This window comes from Canis lupus, chromosome 5 (assembly GCF_003254725.2).
Source record: "Canis lupus dingo isolate Sandy chromosome 5, ASM325472v2, whole genome shotgun sequence".
In the NCBI taxonomy this organism is placed as follows: Eukaryota; Metazoa; Chordata; class Mammalia; order Carnivora; family Canidae; genus Canis; species Canis lupus.
In genome coordinates this window covers 21,782,324-21,804,931 of record NC_064247.1, presented here as the reverse complement: position 1 = coordinate 21,804,931, position 22,608 = coordinate 21,782,324, and the positions used below count along the sequence as shown (strand labels likewise).

Here is a 22,608-nt window from a genome sequence, read left to right as displayed (position 1 = left end):
AGTTATCATCCAACTCCTGCTTCCCTTTCTCATTCAGATATCAAGAAGAAACCTCCATCCCTGGGTTGGCCCTTGGCATTATGGTCTGGCTTCTAGCTATATTTCCAAAGCTTCTCTTGCTAAGGTTGACATCAACCACTGAATTGAAAGCCGCAGATGCTCTGCCATCCTTATCTTCCTGGACCATTCTCTCCTGCCTTTCTTACTTTTCCCTTTTTCTTAGGGAAAAAAATCTTTCCAAAAAAATTTTATTTATTTATTCACGAGAGGCATAAAGAGAGAGGCAGAAACATAGGCAGAGGGAGAAGTAGGCTCCCTCCTGGGAGCCCGATGTGGGATTCAATCCCAGGACCCCAGGATCACGCCCTGAGCTGAAGGCAGATGCTCAACCACTGAGCCACCTAGGTGCCCCCATACTTTTCCCTTCTTTCTTGAAGTCTCTTCCCCCGAATCCTGTGGATGCCTTACTCCCCTGGTTTTGCCCCATTCTTCTCCAACTATTCTTCATTATCTTCTTCATTTCTCTCTTCCTCCTCTGACAATGCTTCAAATGTGGACATTCCCCAGGCTTCTACTTGTAACTATTTTCTCCAGAAATTCCCAACCAGTGTGTCAAGAGTTGGCATCATAGGAGTTTCCAAGATACTGATCCTTTGGGGCCATGGGAGTAGCCTGACCTGCTTATCCTGGTGTGCCTGACACATGGTATTGTTTCTACGTGTACTATCACATGACCGTACCTTTTGAACACTCCCCCAGGCAATTCCATCCTCTTTCCTCGTTTCATTACCACCACCACATCTTGATGGCTTCAAAATTATGTACCCAGACGAATCCCATGAGGAAAACTTGGGAATCACCTTTGAATCTTCCCTCTTCTCTCTCTCCCATACCTAAATAATTTTCAAATGTCTGCTCCTTGCCCTCCTGTCTACCACTACTCACAACCCCTTATCTCTTGGAAAGGTCTAGTGGCTTAGTTGGCTAAGCTCTGACTCTTGATATCAGCTCAAGTCATGATCTCAGGGTTGTGAGACTGAGCTCCAAGTTGGGTTTTGCACTCAGCGTGGAGTCAGCTTAAGATTCTCTCTCTCCCTTTCTGTCTTCTCCCTCCTGTCCCTCTCTAAAAATAGAAACAAAAACAAACCAAAAACAACCACAAAAAAACCCAAACCTATTCTTTTTTACCTGAATTCTTCTAGAACTCTCCTGACTGATCTCCCTGTGGTTTTGTGATTCTTTTTTTTTTTTTTAAAGATTTTATTTACTTATTCATGAGACACACACAGAGAGAGAAACGAAGAGACACAGGGAGAGGAAGAAGCAGGCTCCATGCAAGGAGCCCAGCGTGGGACTGGATCCCGGGCTCCAGGATCACACCCTGGGCAGAAGGCGGCGCTAAACCACTGAGCCACCCGGGCTGCCCTGCCTTTGTGATTCTTAAATCCACCCCCTACATAGCTGCTAGAAAAGTCTATCTAAAATGCAAATCTAACCATATTGCTACCTTGCTTAAAAGCTTCCAATGACTCACTGTCCACAGAATGAAGTCCAAACTCCTTTGCCCACCAGAAACTTCATGACAGAGCTTATTCATTTCATCTTCCAGTCTCACTTCCTCCCTCACACACCTCACTCTGTTCCTGCCTCCTGGACTTTGCCCCTGAGGTCCTCGATGCCTGGAATGTTCTTGCTCACTTTATCATAACCAAATGGCCCACCCTCCAGCTTGGATTCCCCTGCCCTCCCCAGGCCCTCCTCACCCTCACAAGGAGTTGACACATCTATGCTTCTCAGAATATCCTAGTCAGAATTCTGTTGTCGGACTTAGCACCTTTGCATTAAAATTACCGTCTAAATGTCTCTCTCCTACCACTAGATAGCAAGTTCTTTGGTATCCCCAGTCCTGACATGGTGCCTGACACATAGAAAATGCTTCAATAAATCATTGATGAGTAAATGTGGCCCTACGCTTTTCCAAAAATGAAGGCATCGCATATATTCTAGAAGGAGCACCTAGATTCCTTTGGAACAAACATAACATCATCAAGCTTTAAGTTGGAAGTTGAGGGGATCCCTGGGTGGCTCAGTGGTTTAGCGCCTGCCTTTGGCCTGGGTCGTGATCCTAGAGTCCCGGGATCGAGTCCCGCATCTGGCTCCCCACATGGAGGCTGTTTCTGCCCCCCCCCCCACCACCATCTATCATGAATAAATAAAATATTTTTAAAAATTTGGAAGTTGATTTAAAATAAATACTTCTAGCTTCTTTAATTAAAAGATATATAGAGCAAAATTAGAACCTCCCAAACAAAGACTCAAAGGACCGTTCAAATAATTTTATTTTGCTGAAATCAGGTTTGTGTGTCCCTTCATTTGAACTAAATAATACACCACCTTGGAACCTAGATTTTTTTTTTCTCCTTCATTTTGTACTCACATTTTATGTAAAACTTGGTAGTTCAGCATATTTTTATATGCCTATCTTATAAAATGCCACAGAGAGATTTTACAGACAAAGAAACTGGAGCTAAGAAGCTGCGATCATCTCCAGTCAGGGACCAGAGTAACATGTGATCATGGAGGTCCTGCTTACTGGGCCAGTAGCCTCTTCCACGCCATGGGCCACTTGACCTTCACTTTGGGTTGTGGTTCTTTCCTTTCTTCCTTCCTTTTATTCTCTTTGTAATGAGATTTGACTCATAAGTCAAGTAGGTCCTAGACTATCTACAAATTTAACCAGATTAGAGTGTTTTGGGTGATATGCTTACACATATACATGGGAGTTCCTTCTGCCATGCACATGGATCCCTGAAATTGCTAGTAAGCCAGCAATGACTCAATAAAAAGGAATTGAAACCACCCAACGTACTTCAGAACAATGATTTCAGATTTAGAAAATATCTTATAGTTCCTACAGTTCTACTACTATTTGGTGCTTGAACGCTTCTATACTTGTTCAAAAAGAATGTCCTCCTGTCATTGCGTGACCTTCCATGGTGACAAGGAACTCACTATCTCTAGAAGCAGTGTTGCCAATTTCAGAATTATTTCAGAGAAGTATTTTTCTCTATCTGTTATTTCTCTGTAATTTCCTCATGGTAAAAATAGCAAGCTTTTCCAGTTGTGAGAGCTACAGTCCTTAAGTCTGGATCCCAGCTCCATTGCTTAATTAGCAGCTTCGAGACGTTGGCAAATAGCTTAGTCCCAGATCTCAGTCTCTTCATTTGTAAAATGGATCAAATGAAGTAATACAGTTTAATTAGGGAGCACAATAATATGTTTGGTAAGTGCTCAACAAATACCTGTTAAATGAATGAATGACTCTTTCCTTATCCTTGGCCTAGTTTCTTTTCTTTTTTCTTTTTTTTTTTTAAGATTTTAATTTATTAATTCATGAAAGACACAGAGATAGGCAGAGACACAGGCATAGGGAGAGGCAGGCTCCACGCAGGGAGCCCAACATGGGACTCGATCCTGGATCTCCAGGATCACGCCTGGGCCTAAGGCAGGCGCTAAACCGCTGAGCCACCCGGGCTGCCCCCTTGGCCTAGTTTCAAAGCAGCAACTCCCCATGTCGAAAGACTGTGTTTTTAATAAGAAAAACTGCTTAATTTGGTGCAGTAAACAGAAACAGATGGCTTTCTTCCTAAGAATATAATCTTAAAGCAGTCCAGTTGACCAGCTCACCCACATCAAGTAGGAGGAATATGATATGGCAAGAATGCTGTCACTCTGCAAACTGAATCATGCAAATCTAACTTTTGCATCAGATAGTAAGAAGCATTATTTCAAGGTGCATCCGATTCCTGATCTTGTGACTAAAGCATAAATTTTAAGCCTTCCTGGAAGAAATCTTGACAAATCAGAGTACAAAAAAGAGGACACTCTGAAGAGCTGTTATATAGAAGATGGAATAGTGGGGGGTGAGGGGGAGAGGTTTCCACATAAGCAGAGCTCGGATGAGTTTCTGTTAAAGGAAAGAAGAAAAAAAAAAATAAAGGAAAGAGGACTAAGTGGACTCTATTGAAGCCACTTCAAATTTAAGAAGTCTATAATTTTAATGAGCAAACAGCATCACAATGACAAGCCCTTGAATACATCCCCAGGGAGGTTAACCTATCACTCCATCCACGTTTGATCATTACTTCTATTTGCTTAAGTCCCAGGAGACTACAGCAAACGAGTGTATCAAGGCGTGCGAGTGAAGCACACAGTCAAAGATCTACTGGCAGAAAAACGATCCAGGCAGACAAGTAACTCAAGATTTAACGTAAGTCTCAATTTAATTCATTCTGAAGTCTTTGGGGGCTAAGTCCTCTTTTAATGTTAGTTATTCCCCCTCTCCCTTGACACCAAGTCTCACTTCTTGATTCTGATATTCTCGATAGCAAAGCCCTCCTTGACCTGGCACACACTTATAATTACTACCATTAATATCATGGTACAGGTGTCAATCTGTGAGTAAGCCCTTCAAGAACTCTGTGAACTTATTGGCTATCTCAGCAAGTGGCAATAAAAGGATGATATGTCCTGACTTTTCCATTTCTCCCAGTCATAAATTAACAAAAGCTCAGCTGGTGAGGATAATGTTAACCATCATCGACATATTATTCTAAATTTGTTAGAGACAACTTAAAAAAATCCTCTCTATAGCATGCAAAGTTGGATTGAAATAGTCTAGTAAGAGATGTCTTCTGTCTGAAACCTCTGTCTACCATCCATATCTTCATAAATAGCTCTGCCCTGTGCTTAAAATGTTTAAATAGTTGCACCCAGAGCTCCAAAAGTGATTCTGGAGTAGGAGTAGTGGTTGGTTGGCTATCAAGATGGGTTTGTGATCACTTAGTCTATTGGTAAAATGTGACAACATGAATGTCAGGCGTCTGTTGTGCATTGCTGGATGTGGGACACAAAAACAAATGTGGCAACTATGTACAGCACCTAGCATGGCGGCTGGCACATTGGTTCTTCCAGTGGGGCTGCTCAGAATATCAGGACTGTGTTCAACACCATTCCAGGATCAAACTTCTGAGACATGTTTCAAGTGAACCAACTCCAGATTCTAGGTCCTCCCATCCAAGAACTTTGCACGTCTCTGTCTTCCTTTATTTTAAAGTGCCTCCTTTCTTCTAGTTCAACAAATGGAGCTTAGTTGATCAAAATAAAATCGGAATAATTGGTTCCCTGTGTGTTCAGTGTTTCTCAGTGCCTGCTCAGTCATCGGGGGTGTGCATTACAAATTTCCATACCAGTTTAGTCTCTTGAGAGAGAGCATGGGAGGGAGGGAGGAATTCATTTTTTTAAAGATTTTATTTATTTATTTGAGAGAGAGAATGAGAGAGAGTGTGCACAGAGGGAGGGTAGAGGGAGAAGCAGACTCTCCTCGGAGGAGGGAGCCCAATGTAGGACTCTATCCCAGGACCCCAGGATCATAACCTGAGCCAAAGGCGGATGTTTACCTGACTGAGCCACACAGTTGCCTGAGAGAGGGAATTCAGAGTCCATTCCAAATGAACCTTCACGAAAGGTAACGTGGATTGTTTGGCCACAGCTACAGCCAGAATTGTGAGACCTAACAGACATTCTCGGCATACTGTCAATCGGAAGACAGGAATCACAGTGAGAATAAAGACACAGTAAAAGAACAGATATTGGATCTGCCCAGTGTGAATGAGGTTCTAACTCATTCCTTGGCATCATCATCAATATATACATACAATGATAAGGCACAATGCCAGATAGAATTAAGAAAAAGATAAGAAAGCATAGTATTTCCAAATAGTCAATATAACTATATTCTTCTTTCTAAAATTACCTAACATATTTTGGTTAAGATCTGTGACTATCACATAATATGTTTTTATTATTTTTTTATTATATATATTATATTTATTTATTATTTTTATTATTTTTTCACTCTTTTGAGAGGGTGAAAAGATACAACAACATAAACATAATAAACCATATTGTTTGATTTTATTTTAAAGTGCAGATTCCTGATCTCTGTTCCATGTCTATTAACATAGAGATTTTGGACTGGAGCCACAGAATGGTCATTTTTAACCTGCTCCTTGGGTGATTCCTTTGCACATCAGAGTTTGAGAACTTGACTCTAGAGCAAAGAGCAGGGGTTCAAGCCTCACACAGCCAACGTTCTCATATCTACCCAGATTATAATTTGTCGAGCTATTTCTGTTGGCCCAGTGACACTGACAGTGTTACAGTGAAAGTGGATACAAGAAACATATAATACATAGTCTATGCCATTAAACACCAAATAATGTAGTGGAAAAGAATAAGATTTATACATTTAGAAGATACAAGCCCACATAACCAAGCACTAGACTAAAGATGAAAGACCAGGTGGCATGTAATATGCCATGTGATATGAAGACTACAATACTATTTACATAAAGACAGTTTAAAGCACACTTCCTTGTGTGGTCTCATTGGATGGACATACAAATCCTGTGAAATTCATATTTACATGGTTTCCCATTTCACAGATGGAAACATGGAGAAGATGCAGGAAGCGATTGTTCTCAGGTTGCACAGTTAGCAGGTGGCAAATCTTCTGGCTCCCAACTTAATATTCCTTTAAAAGGGACAGATCTATGTGGACTGGGATAGAACAATCTCTGACTCACCATCTTGGTCCATTTGGTCTTCTGTAACAAAATACCACTGACCAGGTTGCTTATAAACATCAAACATTTATTTCTCATAGCTCTGGAGGCTGGAAGCCTAAGATCAGGGTGCCAGCATGGACAGGTTCTGGTGAGGACCTCTTCTGGGTTGCAGACAGCTGGCTTCTGACTGTGTCTTCGCATAGAGGAAGGGCCTAAGGAGCTCTCTGGGGGCTTTTTCATAAGGGTGTTGATACTATTTGTGAGGGCTACACCCCCATAACCTACTCACCTCCCAAAGTCCCACTTCTTAATAACATCACATTGGGCATTGGGATTTCAACATATGGATTTTGGAAGGACACGTTCAAGGGCCATAGCACATGAAAACAGGGAAAATCAGAAGACAGGAAAATATATCATGGGGCAAGAACTTCTAGGATAAGAAAGGTGCAAACCCGCCCTAACTATGGTAGTTATTCTCAGGCATCAAGTGCATAGGCAGCTTGAACTTAGCCTTGTCTATGCGGTCACGTGTATTAACTGATGTCTCAACACTAGTATCTTACTCTCATCCCTACTCCAATCACCTCTTAAATTTAAGTGATTAAATGCATGTTTTCCCAAAATCTGGTTATTTGGCTTAAAATACCTCCATAAATTGGTTTTCCCTTTCACCTGTTAACCACTATTCTAGAATATCTGTATATCTCAGGAAAGACACAATATTCTTTGGAAGATTTATTTCTGTCCCTGTTGCAAATGCAACCTGATGAGCAGGAATCATGGAGACTCACGTTGCTGGTGGGCACTTGGGATCCTAATTGCATGGATAATACCTAGCCTACCTTCTCCTCCTCATGCCAGTGCCGCAGGCAACAGTGTGTTGAACATCTTGAATAAGTTCAGATGGGGAAGCCATCCTTAGGCATGTTCAAACTTTGCTACTGACGGCATGGGTAATAAGCAATGAAAGGCCAGCTTGAGGAGATTGGAGGCCCTCCCATGCAGCTCTGCCATACAGAGTGGTGCCAGCCCAAGGAACGGACCCTCAAAGATCCCACATCAAAACCCTGGAACCTGTGAAGGTTCTAGGCAAAATATGTGATTCAGTTAAGGATCTTCGGAGGAGGTACCTACTCTAGATTATCCCAGGAGATATTGCCTTGCATTACTCTGAATGCAATCACATGCATCCTCATGAGAGAGTTGGAGAGAGAGAGACACACACACACACACACACACACACAGAAGACACACAAAAGAGCAAGAGGCAGAACAGTCAGGAGGCAGAGGTTGGAGACGCACAGCCAACAAGTCAAAGAATGTGGGCAGCCACCAAAAGCTAGAAGAAGCAAAGAATAGATTCTCCCTTAAAGTCCCACAGGGAGCACAGCCCTGCCAAAATGTTGTTTTGGGCTCCAGGCCCTCAGAACTGTACAGACAGACATTACAGTCTTTATAAGCCACCCAGGTTGTGGTAATTTTTTACAGCAGCCTAGGAAGCTAATACACATATATGATGAAATGTGTGTCCCTCTGGAGAAGTATCCTTTAGGAAGTGTCCATTTGATGCCCAAATTGGTGCCCCACTCTCTGTGATAACACTTTGATAAGTTTACACAGGCTCTGTTAATCCATCTTCACCACAATTTCCTTCAAGAACATCTGTTTCTGATACCATGAAATGTTTTTCACATCATTGCAGTAGGAAAGAAAAGGAGAGAAATCCCTTTCACCAAAGAGATTTGCACCAAAGACTGGACTTAAAACCACTTTTATACGTCCTAGCCATGAGCCTGTGGTTTCACACTATTACTGTGGACATCTGGTTTTAAATAATGGTTTTTCTCTTGCCTTCTCAGTTTTTTCTGTGTTATTCTTTACTACATTACTTGTCTTCTATCAGAATATTTAAAATATGAGCCATTCACCCACATCTAGTACCAAAAAATATATATAATTAGACTTTTGATGTAGGCTTTTATTGCTTGTTTTTTCAATTACACGATTTCAATTGAGTTTCATAAAAGCAAATCATTGAAAAATTTTAATAACCTCGCAAAATTCAGTGAACTCTCAGTTATCTATTGTAAAGAACAAAAAGGGATAACAAGAGGAAGCAGTAAGGCTAATAGCCACAATTTTTCATTTTGCTTTCAAATTCAGTGAATGATTTGCAGGCTCTTGAGCTTTCTAATCAAGTTTTTCCTAAGCTATCATAAAAATTCGTTTAAAATCATTGAGTACACAACAGCTGGCATGAGGGAAAAAAATTTTGACTTACTAAGTAGGAAACGACAATCAGGCTGGAGTAAAAATTATCAGCAGAACAGGCAGTGTGGAGGAGATTGCGATGAGCCTGGGATCAGGGTCTGCTCTTCAGTCTCTTTTATTGGTTTATGGGCATGCGAACAGCTATCTTGCTTATTCATCAAAATGCTATGGTGAATAACAATAAGGAAATATCCAGGAAAGTTATTTTAGATTAATATTCCACATAAACATGAAAGAAAATACATAAAGATTTCTAGGTTGCTTTGAAAGGTCTGAACTATATTTATATTACATCAGTCTTGAATTGTAGATATTATATACATTACAGACCAAAAGTTAGCTGTTTCCACTTGTCATGATTCTTTTACATCTATCTCAATTGTTTGCTTTCCAAGTCATAATGACTTACAATTATTTTATTTTTCTATATTTTCTAAATCCTTACATTTAAATTAGCTGCTAAGATCTCCATGCCAAGAACACATGAATAAAGCCATATTGTCAGCTGGGTGTCCTGGTTAATAATATTTCCTAATTATTTCTGGAAGGAAAACATTGTCAACATAGAATGAAGTATGACAGTAGTGTATATTGATGGAGAAATTCGGAGTAACAGAAGGTAAATGGATAACCATGTTGTGCATTTATGGCTTAGATAATTGAAAGTGTTTGATCTTTATTGAGAGATGGCCAAACTCTAACTGTGAGACAGATGTGTATTGCCTAGCTCCATCCATAATAACTGTCTGTCCTTCTATCAAGCCTGCTAGTTAGAGATTTGTTTAGTTACATATCCAGCTGCTGTTTTGCAGTACCAATCACATGCACACTTCAGTTACCACTGGGTGGAAACAGTGTGATGTCCATATCTGTGATTTACATTTGGGTTTCTTGTGAAGTGTTAAACACACACACACACACGCAATCGGAAATTGTATATTCTAGCATCGCAAGATTTCTTTAATTTCACTGAAGCTTTGAATGATAACATCCAAGACCTCTCTTCTGTACCAAAAGAAAAAGGCCCCTTCCTCAATCTGTTTCAACCCCTCCTTCTGGCTCTCGGTCATCTTGGGCAACTCCTTTCTTTTCACTGGCCCTCAGCATCCTTGTGGCTGGAAGTAGAGAGTTAGGTTCTTCCCGTTTCAATATTCAATTTGGTTCCATAGCTTTTCCTGACCTCAGAACATGTCCCACCCATGGACAAGACTATCCCCCAACTTCCAAGGCCAAGCTGAACCTCTCTTTGTTCTGAGAAAGATAAATCCCCTTTCATCTAGTTCAAGTAGAACTTCGCAAATTGAGTTTGCCAGGGAAATGGGGAACAGAAAAATCCTGTAAAGCACAAGAGCAATTATGTGGAGTGCAAATGTTCTGACACTAACTTGAATGTCTAGTCAAAGATTGGTATGGGTGGCACAGTGGTGCTGACTTCGAAGCCTAGGTCTTCTCCTGTCACCTCAGTTCTCTCTGGGGTAGATAAGAATTCTTCATAATAATAGTTATCATTTGGCTAGGCTCTGAAATAGGGAGTTATAAATATTTTCACTTATATACCTTAAAATATATGCCATTTATCAATGAGAAGTACAACAGCCTTGAGAGGGTGGCACTCATATCTCCTTAATATACATTTCTGGTCCAAGGAATAACTATCTTTGGAAACCCCACTTTGCCTCAAGGCCTCCACTGAGTCCTCTTGTCACCCTTCAGATTCCATGCATGATGTTGGCTCTCAGTCATGACCTCTGCTCCCTCTCAATCCACCTGTCCCTGCAGTGATTCCATAGATTGTTTAGATGATGCCACACCCAGCCTGAATTAGAACCAGCACCCTCTGTTTCTATGCTGGCCAGATACCCTCAAAGGAACTACACATGAAAACTTCTTGGTTTCCTTCTAGAACCTGTCTCTAGCTCTGTCCTAGAACTTGCTTCCAGACTATAGTTCCTTTCTGTCATTCCCCACCACTCCTGGACTTCTGATCTCTTGGGCTCACCTGGCACCTGGCCCTCTCCATAAAAAGAGAAAAACATTTCCTGAACCAGAATCATAGAGTACCACACTGACCTTGCAGAAGCTTCTCTGCAGCTCTCCTAGATATCTCTAGGGCCTACCTCACCCAACCCATACTTCACTGACCTTTTGCTCTTGCCGAGGGGTTACTTTCTTGCTGTGCCTTTTGATGAAGTGTGGTTTCTTTTTTGAATGTTACCTAGCTGCCTGAGAAGCTGCTGTCCCATGGCTCACTCTGGAGAATGGACGTAGAATGTCACTTCTCCCACTTGAGAAGGCAGAGATTGTATCAGCTCCCTTTTGAGGGCTGGAAGAGACAGACCCCTGAACCCAGGGAAATATAGAGTTTACCAGCTCAGCTGACCTGCCATCTCTGGTGATCCACCTCTTAGATGTTCCCCCAGTCTCCCTAGGGTCCATCATTCTTTCATAGTTTCACACACAAAAAAACTCACATGCATATTCCTGATAACTATAACAGCTACTAAGGAAAGGGAGAGTCATTTCCTTATGCTCTTAACTTCTTACAAAAGGTTGAGAAAAGATTAAGAAAGGTGGACCACCAATGGTCTCATTTCCTAGACACTAAGCCAATTTTTAGTGTTTCATGCTAAAGACAGATGGAAGCTTTTACTATCAAAATCTAATTTTAATCAAGATGTACCCCTCAAAGCCTACTAAAACTTGGACAATTTATATATTGTGCTACTTCTCTTTGGTATTCTAATGGTGATGCTACAACAAAGAGGAGGCTAAAAGAAGAAAGAAGACTACAAACTGCTTATCCATGCTTTAAATTTAGGGAGTTAGCCATACCCTCCCTTTTCAAGGAAGAAATCCCAGCCATTGCAGCCATGATTGTCTTGTCAAAACTAAGAACAGAAGACTTGTATGTAAAATTGAATCCATGGACGAAGAAGGGTAAGATTTGGGCAGTAGCCCCAAGTTCGGAAGACATGAGTGCAAGAAAATCCCATACGACTGCTATTACAAGAAATACCCACGCTCTTCTCTGATTTCTTAAACTTTGCTATAAAAATTATTTTTTAGCTCAACTCTCATAAACTGAACCCATCCTACAATGTGGTTTGGCTTCAGTAAGATTTTCTGGGTTGCCTGGACACAGCACATGGCCATCAGATGACCCAGTGTGCCTTCCTGCTATGCCAGTGTTTGATTTTTCTTATTTTTTAGAAGTACCTGATCCTTTTGTGTTTGATTGCTAAATCTCTTAGGAAAACTATTATTTTTCTTTAATAAGTACATCTCACTTGTCCTTGCTATTTTTTTTTCTGAATTGCCATCAGAAGGATCCACTTATTTGTAATGTTTTCAAGATAATCAGTGTCTACCCTGGGAGTGCCTCCCCCAAATGAGCACTTTGCATATTGCCTGTTCACATTGTCAACTCATCCCCTTTATGAGCCCAGAAAGAATTAAAAAAGGAAAAAAATTTTTTTCTTAGCAGGCCATGCCTCCTAAACTCAAAATGCCAATGTTTGAATACAGAGGTACATATTATGTCCTTGGCATTCATTGAATGAATGCTTTATCTATGCCTTTCAAAATAGTCCATTGTCTGACTTTAATTAGCCCACTATCCTGCCTTGTTTATAGAACTGAACCACATTTCCAGGGCTTTCCATGTTCTCCACCCAACCACCTGCTCTTTCACAATTACAGAAATTTTTAAAAATAATAATAATAAAGGGGAACCTTTTGCAAGCAACTTATTTTTTCAGCTGTTCTATTGGTTCTGTGGCTGTTGTTGTTGTTGTTGTTTTAAATATCACAAAATCTAAAATATTTCCTGGTGGTGAATTCTTTCATACAGCTTGCAAAAATAATCAGGTTTTGCAGTGAAACAGCTATAGCAAGTCCATCTGGCAGGGCTGAAGTTCTGCAGATCCTGTTCTGGCCACAGTTGTACAGGGCCATTTATCAACAAGCATCCCAGTGGCTTCTGTTGTTCTTACTTAGCTACATAAATACAAATAGCATTCCAAAGGCGGATCAGGGGTAAAATTAAAAAAAAAAATGTGTTTCATTTTATAACTTAGGTAGCAGAAATCACTTTCTCACAGAGACAGCCTGGACATCATTTTGTGCCAAGCAAGAGAGGTTTAACAGTAAAATTTCGAGAAACTGTTAGAAAGTTGGAACCCTATAGCTGTGTTAGCTTTCCAAAGGACATAAAATTGTTCATACACCAGAAATTTAAGACACTTGGGAATCATAGTTTTTTTTTTAACTTTGAGATTTACAATAAAAATATGACCCGAATTCTATTTATTAACTTCCATTAAGTATCTGTTTTAATTACAAAAGAATGCATGGTAAAATTTCAAATGGAAGAAAGGGTATAGAGTAAAAAATAAAAGTCTGATGACCTCTCCTGCTTACCCATCCCCTTGTTCTTCTCCTCCACAGTACCACACTGAGTTCCATGTGCAATATTCCAGAATTTTACTAGGACATTTTATTAAAAAGAAATTAAGTTGTTGTACCAACAAATCAATGAACTTCAGAATCTATGTTCAATATTTACATATGTACTATTACAAACATGCATAAATTAATGTACTCATGGCAACTTCCCTTCCCCCAAGAGAGAATCTAAACAAGACTTTAAGTTTTCATTTCAACTCTCTACATTTGAAGGCTGTAAGCAAATTATTTAACCCTTTTATGTCTCCGTTTTATATCGATTGCATAGTACCTACTTTGCCAGAGGCTGGTGATAATGAAAACAAAGTGCACAGAACCAGATGAGCAATTTCTTTGTGAGATCAATCCTCTGTAATCTAGGACTTTGTAGACAAAAGGCAAATGTTTTTAAGGATATATGTCAATATTCATTCCTCACAAATCTGTGTGGTTTCAGGATTGGACCTGTACGATATACCATTAAATCATTTAAGGATATAGGGATTTTTTTTCTCTGTAAATAGTGCAATCTGAGGGAAACATGCCAGCCCCCTCTTTACACACAGGCATCAGTGGGAAAGTTGGTGATAAAGAAGAAAAGACAGAAAGAGCCCTGGGAATTGGTACAACCGGGACAGGTGGCCAGCAGCCCTCGGCACTCACACGGCGAGTAGCAGCCCTTGGTGGGCTCTAAAACAAAGCCACATATAAAGTTTGATAAATGTCACCTGCTGATCTCCTGACGCTCCGCCCCTAGGAGAGCCCATCAGACCCTCATCGCTGGATCTCTGTTCAGTTGCAATAGCCACACACTCACCCATCATCCGTTCCTGACCTACTGTTGTCAGCACCAGATTAAATTTGTTGGAATGCCAATACCACTTGTCTACATGGCTAAGAAGCCTCGAAAAGACCACTGCCTGCTTCTGGACAAATTCCAAGCTCCTCAGCATGGCTCACATGGCTCCCTTTATAACTTGGCTCCTATACCCTCCTCCAGTGTCTCGTCAGCCTCCTGTCCACACACTTCCTGCACACGTGTCCATGTCTGTAACATGCTGGCCACACACTCGAACCTTTGCTTTCTCCTCAAATACAATGCCCCATATACTATCTCCTTTCTGGTGTCCTTTCACCCTTCCAAACCAGATTCAGATCTCTCCCACAATATCCTGTGTTCAGCCACCTTCCCCCAAAATAGCAACTCACCCCCACCCTCCAGCCTCTACCTGTACTAAAGTGGCTCTGTCACTTACTAGCTTTGCGACATTGGACAAGTCCTTCATACTGTCTAGTTAGTTCCCCAACCTATTAGTCTAGAGATAATAACTTACAACAATCTAATTCATTAGTTTGCAATGAGGATGTAATGTTAATAATGAGGATGTCATGATAATGCATACAAGTCATTTAGCACAGTGCAGAGTACATAAAGCACACAAATATGAGTCCTTAATAAAAATGAGACACATACTGATATTTATAATGTGCCTGACATAGAGTCTGGCATGAATAGCATTTCTAATCATGAAATGCTAGTCCTCTGGCCCTAGTCAGACAGTTATGCAACTGTCTTCCCTATAAAACTGTGTGCTCCCTAAGAATAGATACCATGCTTTATTCCTCTTTTTCTTTCTGAAAACTACCATAATCCTGGTGCATAGTAGGCACGCAATACATTTTTATTTAATCAATTAAATGAAACTCTTGCTCCTGACAAACGAACTTGCTTTCATTTCTTGAAAAAGAATTTTGCTTTTCTACTTCTGTGCTTGGCTCACAAACTTCCTCGTACCTGGGAGCCTCCCTTCTCCTATCTACATCCCCTCATTCTTCAGTGTCCATTTCAAATGCTCTGTACCTCAGTTGCTCCCTTGTCTGACTCCCAGAGTATGTAGAGCATAGGCCATGCACTTGGAAACTAGGTGCATGGACTCCAATATCACCCACTATATAATGTGTTAAGTCACTTTCTCCCCAGGCAGCTACTCACCTCCATCCCACCTCCACATTATATAATCTAATGGCATTGGAATCCATGAGCTCTGCACCACAAGTGACTTTTTCCTGGGTATGTCTGCATCAGTTCCTTGTTGCTGAGTGAGAACCCACCCTTAGTAGGTGATAACAATTATATATTTCTCCCAATTCTGTGGGTTGGCTGGATGTTCCTCTGCTGGTTTCCCTGGGGCTCAGTTATTCAGTTGCCCTCAGCTGGAGGTTCAGCCATGCTGGAAGTCCAAGATGGCCTTCTTCAAATGTCTGGCAGTCGTTACTGGCCATCAGCAGGAGCATTGGAATACACTTCCACAGTCACTTCTCCTCTAGGAGTTGAGATTGACTTCCTTAAGAGACCACGAGGTGGTATTTCAAAACAGGTGAAGGTGAATGCTGCAAGTCTTCTCGAGGTCTACACTCTGAAGTGCACACAACATCACTTCTCCTACATTCCATTAGCCAGAGCAAGTTACAAAACCATCCTAGACTCCAGGGGTAGAGGAACAGACTCCACTTCTTAATGGGAGAAACTGCAAAGAAACTGTGGTCCTAGTTAATCTACCACAAACGGCTTATCTCCCTAAGTGAATCCCAATCTAAGCCCTGGAGCTGCATTTTGTCTAGCACCTGCAACACTCAGCTCTGGATCTCGCACATCAGAGGTGCCCAGAAAATATCTGATTTGTTGGAGGGGCAGGTGCAGTGAACTTGCTTGTTCCATTATTGAGAGCTTGATGGAGCAGAAATTTGGAAGCCAGAAAATCTGGGTTTAAATCTAGTTCTGTAATTTACTAGAAGGGCAATCTTGGGCATATTGCTTAACTTTCTGATGCTTGCTTGGTTTCCTTATTTGTAAACCTGAGATGATAATATCTAGTTTACAATAAAATAAACTCATATAAAGCACCTGGCACATGGTAGATGTTTCAAACTGTAGTTCTTATTCATTAATGGACTATTTTTCTTATTTATGGTTAAATTGCTATGCAGCTCAGATGAGTGGCCCATAAATCAAAACCTGTCTCAAACTTTGCAAAACTAATGAAATTAGAATAGACTTGACATCCTTCATTCATTGTGTAAGACTTCACACCAATCAGAATCCCCCTGCTTCAACTACGTGCTTTAACATTAACAAAGGCATCTGATTCTCTACGCCCATTTTCTTCTGGAAGAAGAAGGTATTCCAGCCTAACACGGATAACCACTTAAAGACTGATTATGTTACACCCAGCATTATTATATTCATTTCAAAGTTGGAGGAAAATCATGACTTATGGTGGGTCTAAATTCAGCCACTAAAACACGGTTTTAGGGGTGCTTGGGTGGCTCATTTGCTTAAACATCTGACTCTTAGTTTGAGCTCAGGTCATGATCTAGCAGACATGGGATCAAGCCCCATGTCAGGCTCTGCACTCAGCAAGGAGTCTGCTTCAGATTCTTTCTCCCTCTCCCTCTCACTCATTCTCATTCTCTCTCTCTCTCTCTCTCAAATAAATAAATAAATAAATATTTAAAAAACAAACAAACACGGTTTTAGAAGGTTCAGTATAGTGTCACCCACTTGATCCATCTCTTAACCATAGTGTGATGACAGTGAGACAGTAAATACATAAAGTGCTACGAATTCTTTTAAAAGAGAGCCCAGCTATTCATAAAGGGCTATGATTATTATTATTTAGCATTAGTAGCAAAGATTAAAGAGACACCTTCTAAACTATGTCATTAGAATTTAAAAATAAATTATATAGCAGCATGAAAAATCTTATGCTAGTCGGAGGTCTTTTCCTTAGTACATTTCAATATATTTCTTTAACTAGGTTGGCACTTAAAATATTATAGGGTCATAAAAATGATGATAAATGTACTCAAGGTGAAACTCCTAATCTTATCACTTTATTACCTTGGTGACCCATTAGTTCAAATTAACTCATTTTCATGGAGGAGCTCTTGGGGCAGCTGTGAGGCTGCTGTGTAAGCTACAGGAAGTTGCAGGCTGGCAAATTTCATTCAAATATAAACCTCTGAATTTGGCTACCTGGCATTGCAAGATCCTGTTGTTTGCAGTATGCAAAATAAAAATTATATACCATCTTACCTTGGTCAAAAGTTATAGGCTCTTCAATATTAATTTCAATATTATTTCTGGAGGATTCATATGATAAGAGGCAACTGTATGAACATAATATTTTGAGTGAGGAAGAAAGGAATGTGAGTTTTCCCTTCATAAGTGCAATGACAACTAGTGATATGCTATAGACCCATATTTTAGGCTGTTCTTTCTCAACCTATAAAAAACTGAGAATGAGATGGGGGAGTAAGTACCAGTTCTGAAATCTGTCCAGTGAAGGCCTTCCCAGTCCCTACCCAGGGACTTTAGAACTCAATTCTATGTTGTGTGAGGCAAACTGACATGGCACATTATCATTGCCTTTTATATTTACCACCCCCCACCAAATATTTCCCAGGCCACCATACAGAGGGTAGCACTCATTATAGCTATAAAATAATTAATTTGATGGAAATGTTTTATGTCATGATTATAGAAGTGGGTCACAGGAGTCTGTCAAAATTTGTCAAAATTTATCAAATTGTGTGTTTAAAATTTAGGAATTTTGTTATATGTAAGTTGTACCTCAATAAAGCTGACCCCCTAAAAACAGTATATCCATTGAAGGACTAAGGAGATGTGTGTGTGTGTGAGAGAGAGAGAGAGAGAGAGAGAGAGAGAAAGAGAGAGAGAGAGACAGAGACAGAGAGACAGAGAGAGAGAGAGAGAGAGACAGGAAAGTATCAATCTCACTAAGTCTTTTTTGTGAGTTTTGGTATAATTATATGCTCTCTCTGGATGTCCCTAAGTCTCCTGTGTACTAAACAAAATTTAACTACTTAGGATATTTTCCCATTTTTATTTTTGAGATATTAGAATGCTTGGAAGGCAACATAGTGCTTTAGATAAGAAATCAGCTCTGAAATTCCAAAGGTTCTTATTTGAGCCCCCCAACCACCATTACTACCAGTTCCACCTACTAAATAATGTGGGTTATTTCTCTTCCTGGGTTCCCTCATAATTAAGATGGCAATAATATTACCTATCTTTGGGGATTACGGTGATCACTAAATGAGATGACACATGTGGTTAACAGTATACTTATGAAGTGACAAGTATGGGTTTATGAATTACTTCTATTATAATTTAAATCTCTGTGAGAGAATTTGAAAATTAATAGAAAAATAAAATCTTTTATGCTGTGCCTAAAAAGAAAGGTATCTAAAGAAAGGTATCTACATCTAGTTGCAATATTTAGCTGTTTAACTGTTTTGGTCAGACTAGATGGTCTGAGGGTGGGAAGATCTCACCCACAACAAAACTGGGTCCTGCATAAAACACATTTTAATAAGTTGTTGATCTGGCAGGAAGTAAGGGAACTCTCCAAGATGGAGGGGTTGTAAAAGGGAAGTGTTGGCATGGAAGGCTGGGGAAAGGTCTGATCAGAAATTAAGTCATTGAATGATGAGAAGGGAATCACACCAAAAAGGCAAGTTCCCCTGAGAGCAGGTGTCCAAATCAGCTTTATGAATGAACTGATCCCTGAGCAGTTGCCAAGGTTGGGGAGCCGAACTTGGGACTTCAGGATTAACCTGGGGAACCTGGAAGGGAGCTGGCTCCCTAGAAATATAAACATAAATCTTCTGGAGGAAAGCATTCTCAAATTAGAACCCCAGATTTTTACAGATTAAGGTTAACCAGATATAAGCTTCAACCAAAGATCACCAAGATGCATAAGGAAGCAAACCACTATGAGTGAGAGTCAGCATAAACAATAAACAATAAATTTAAATTCCTAAAACTTTTAGATATTAGAATTACCAAATACTAAATATATAGTAACTTAATAAATAGCAAACCCTCAATGAGAGACTATCAAAAATTACCAAGCAGATTTTTTAAAAATCCAGATGGAATTTATAGACATGAGAAAATATGTATTTATTGATAACTTTTCAAATTCAGCGTATGAGTAAAACAACAACTATAGCTGAAGAAAGAACTAGTATACTGGATATAGATCTGAAGAAGTCTATAGCAATTTATAGCAAAATACAGAAAGAGAATCATGGATATAGAGAATATAAAGGGAAGTTTGAGGTATAGAGGATAAAGGTAAAAGGTTTAACATACATCTAAACAGAATCCCAGAAAGAGAGAATGGGGATGATACAGACAAGGCAGTATGTAAAAAGAGGACAGTTGAAACTCTTCCAGGTGTAAAATGAGTTTACTTTGAAGAAACTTGAAGACAAAGAGAGTCTATTAAAAAGCAGAGATTTATAAAATGGGCAGAAGACCTGAATGGGCATTTCTTTCCAAAGAAGATACACAGATGGCCAATAGACATGTGAAAAGATGCTCAACATCATTCATCATCAGAGATATGTAAATCAAAACCACAGTTAGATATCATCTCACACCTATCAGATTAGCTACAGTCAAAAACACAAGAAACAACAAGTACTGGCGAGGATCTAGAGAAAAAGGAAACCCCATGCACCATTGGTGGGAATGCAAACTGGTGCAGTCATTGTGGAAGACAGTATGGAGGTTCCTCAAAAAATTAAAAGTAGACCGACACTATGATCCAGTAATTCCATGACTATTTACCCAAAGAATACAAAAAAACTAGTTCAAAAACATATATGCGCTACTACGTTTATGGCAGCATTATTTACAATAGCCAGTTTATGAAAGCAGCCCAAGTGTCCTCGATAGATGAATGGATAAAGAAGACGTAGTATATATATATACAGTGAAATAGTACTAAGCCATAAAAGAGAATAAAATCTTGCCATTTGAAACAACATGAATGGAACTGGAGGGTATAATGCTAAGTGAATAACAAACAGACTCTTGAATACAGAGAACAAACTGCTAGTTGCCATAGGCGGGGGTGGGGGGGGCAGGTGTGTGGAATGGGTGAAATAGGTGAAGATTAAGAGGTACAAACTTTGAGTTAAAAAATACATGTCATAGGGATGAAAAGTACAGTGCAGGAAACATAGTTGATAATATTGTAGTAACATTGTATAGTGACAGATGGTAACTACACTTACGACATGAGCATTGAGTAATGTATAGAATTGACAAATCACCACATTGAACATCTGAAACTAATACAACATTGTGTGTTGACTCTACTTCCATAATAATTTTTTAAAAGCAGTCAGAAAAATCATCCAAAGTATAACTGCAAGGTCAACGGCAATTATGGAAGCCGAAAGATAGTGGGGCAATATCTTTGAAGCGCTGAGAGAGGAATAACTATAAAGTTACAGTTGTGAACCTAGCAATATTATCTTTCAAGTGCAAGAGAAAAAGAAATGATATTTTCGGGTAAATGAAAACTGAAACATTTTACCACCATTTCCAGCAGGAAAGGAGTTTTCTGAAGGATTACTTTAGAAGATAGAAAATGAATCTTAAAAAAAAAAATCTGGAAGAAGAGTAAGCCAAGAAAATGGTAAACATATAAGTAAATCTACTACAGATGTAATTAATGAAATGATGACAATGAAGATGTCTAATTTGGGAAGATGTAATGAAACAAGCTAAAATGAAAGAAGATAGCATACGCATACAGAGTAGGAGAGGGGTAGTGAGAGTTCAAGATCTAAGGATTTTGTCATGGGGAGTTTTCAGATATTGTTGTAGTCTTTGTTAAATATGCAAGGTAAAATGTTATGGGTAACCAAAAAAAAAAAAAAAAATGAAAACAGAGTTGCAATGATGCAACTGGCTGTCCCGCAGTGATAAGGAAGCCCGGGCAGAAGAAGGAGGAATGTAAGAAGATTCCAGGGACTGCTGGTGTATGTAGAAGAGAACGAGAGGAAAGCCTTCACAGCAGAGAGGCTGGAAGCTGTAGAGACCATGCCAGTGTAGACTGAGTTTTATCCATGATTCAAGGAAGAGGCTGGAGGCAGAGCCATTCCAGCTGAGACGGGAGCGGCTGACAGATGCTGATGGAGGATAGGATGCTGATGCTTCTGTCCAGCAGGTGGGACGTGGGCCAGCATCTCACAGAAGCCTTCCTCCTAGTCCAGCCTCAGCCAGAGCAGTTAAGGGGAGCAGGCAGGGAGAGCGAGTGGGAGAAGAGACACACCCTGTGTGCACAGAGGAGGCCCAAGCAGAAGCCAGAGCATGGAGGCTTTGGTCCGGGCCTCCGGAGAGACACCCAGCCAGACATGGCTGGAACTTGGAGGGAAACTCTGAAGAGGATGAGCCCTGGCAATGTGGGGCAATGTGCCCAAACCCAAGTGCTTTATGTTTCATCACTGCCTCCTTTCCTTCGTATGGAAGATGTAGGGCACCCCAATCTGCACCCACCTCTGACCCTTCCTGCCCCAGGTTTCCTTCTGCCACTTAAAAGTGTTAACTTCTTATACAGCAAGACACAGAAATCAGAACAGGTTTAGAGGAACATGCCATAGATTTGAAGGGGCATGAAGATGCATCTGAGTGGTAACAGCTAACACTTACTTCCTACTTGCTCTATGCCAGGAACTAACCTAAGCACTTGGCATATAGGATATCATTTAATCTCAGGTGCCCAAGATCACACAGCTACTAAGAGGCAGAGCTGGGATTCAAACACATACACTCTGGTTCCAGAGTCTTCACTCAAAGAACCTGTGATCCTTCTAAGAGGCACGGAGCCCAAAGTGGGGCTTGAACTCACAACTCTGAAATTAAAACCTGAGATCAAGAGTCGGACGCTTAACCGACTGAACCCCCCAGGTGCCCCATGGTTGAAGGATTAGTCTGCCTGGAAAGATTGAATGCCACTTTAGTGCTATGAACTGGATACCTGTGACCCCTCAGAATTCATATGTTAAGGCCTTAAGCCTCAACGTGATGGTATTTGGAAATGGGGCCTTTGGGAGGTAATTAGGTTGTGAGGGTGGAGCCCTTGTGAATGGGATTAGTGCCTTCATAGGAGAGACACGTGAGAGAGATAAGCTCTCTTCCCACCACATGAAGACACAGTGAGAAGCCAGATGGGTGCAAACCAGGAGGAGGGCCCCCAACAAGAACCCAATCCCTTGGGCACACTTTCAGCCTCCAGGCCTGGGAGACATGTTTCTTGCTCAAGCCACCCAATCTATGGCATCTGGTAGAGCAGCCCAAACTGATGAAGACGGTTGGGGAAATGATGGGTTCTCTTCTAATATGTGAAGGGCCATACATGGAAGAAGGGTTAAACTTATT

At 40.4% G+C, this 22,608-nt stretch overlaps 1 protein-coding gene across 2 annotated transcripts in view; it reads left to right on the top strand.

The window, feature by feature from the left end:
* Positions 1-22,608, top strand: part of POU2AF2 (POU class 2 homeobox associating factor 2) — a 36,343-nt gene that overhangs the window by 6,808 nt on the left and 6,927 nt on the right. For both annotated transcript variants that reach the window (XM_035716705.2, XM_025465589.2), the window contains one exon: positions 4,161-4,270. In XM_035716705.2, coding sequence (XP_035572598.1) covers positions 4,161-4,270 — 110 coding nt within the window. The remainder of the gene's footprint in view (positions 1-4,160; positions 4,271-22,608) is intronic.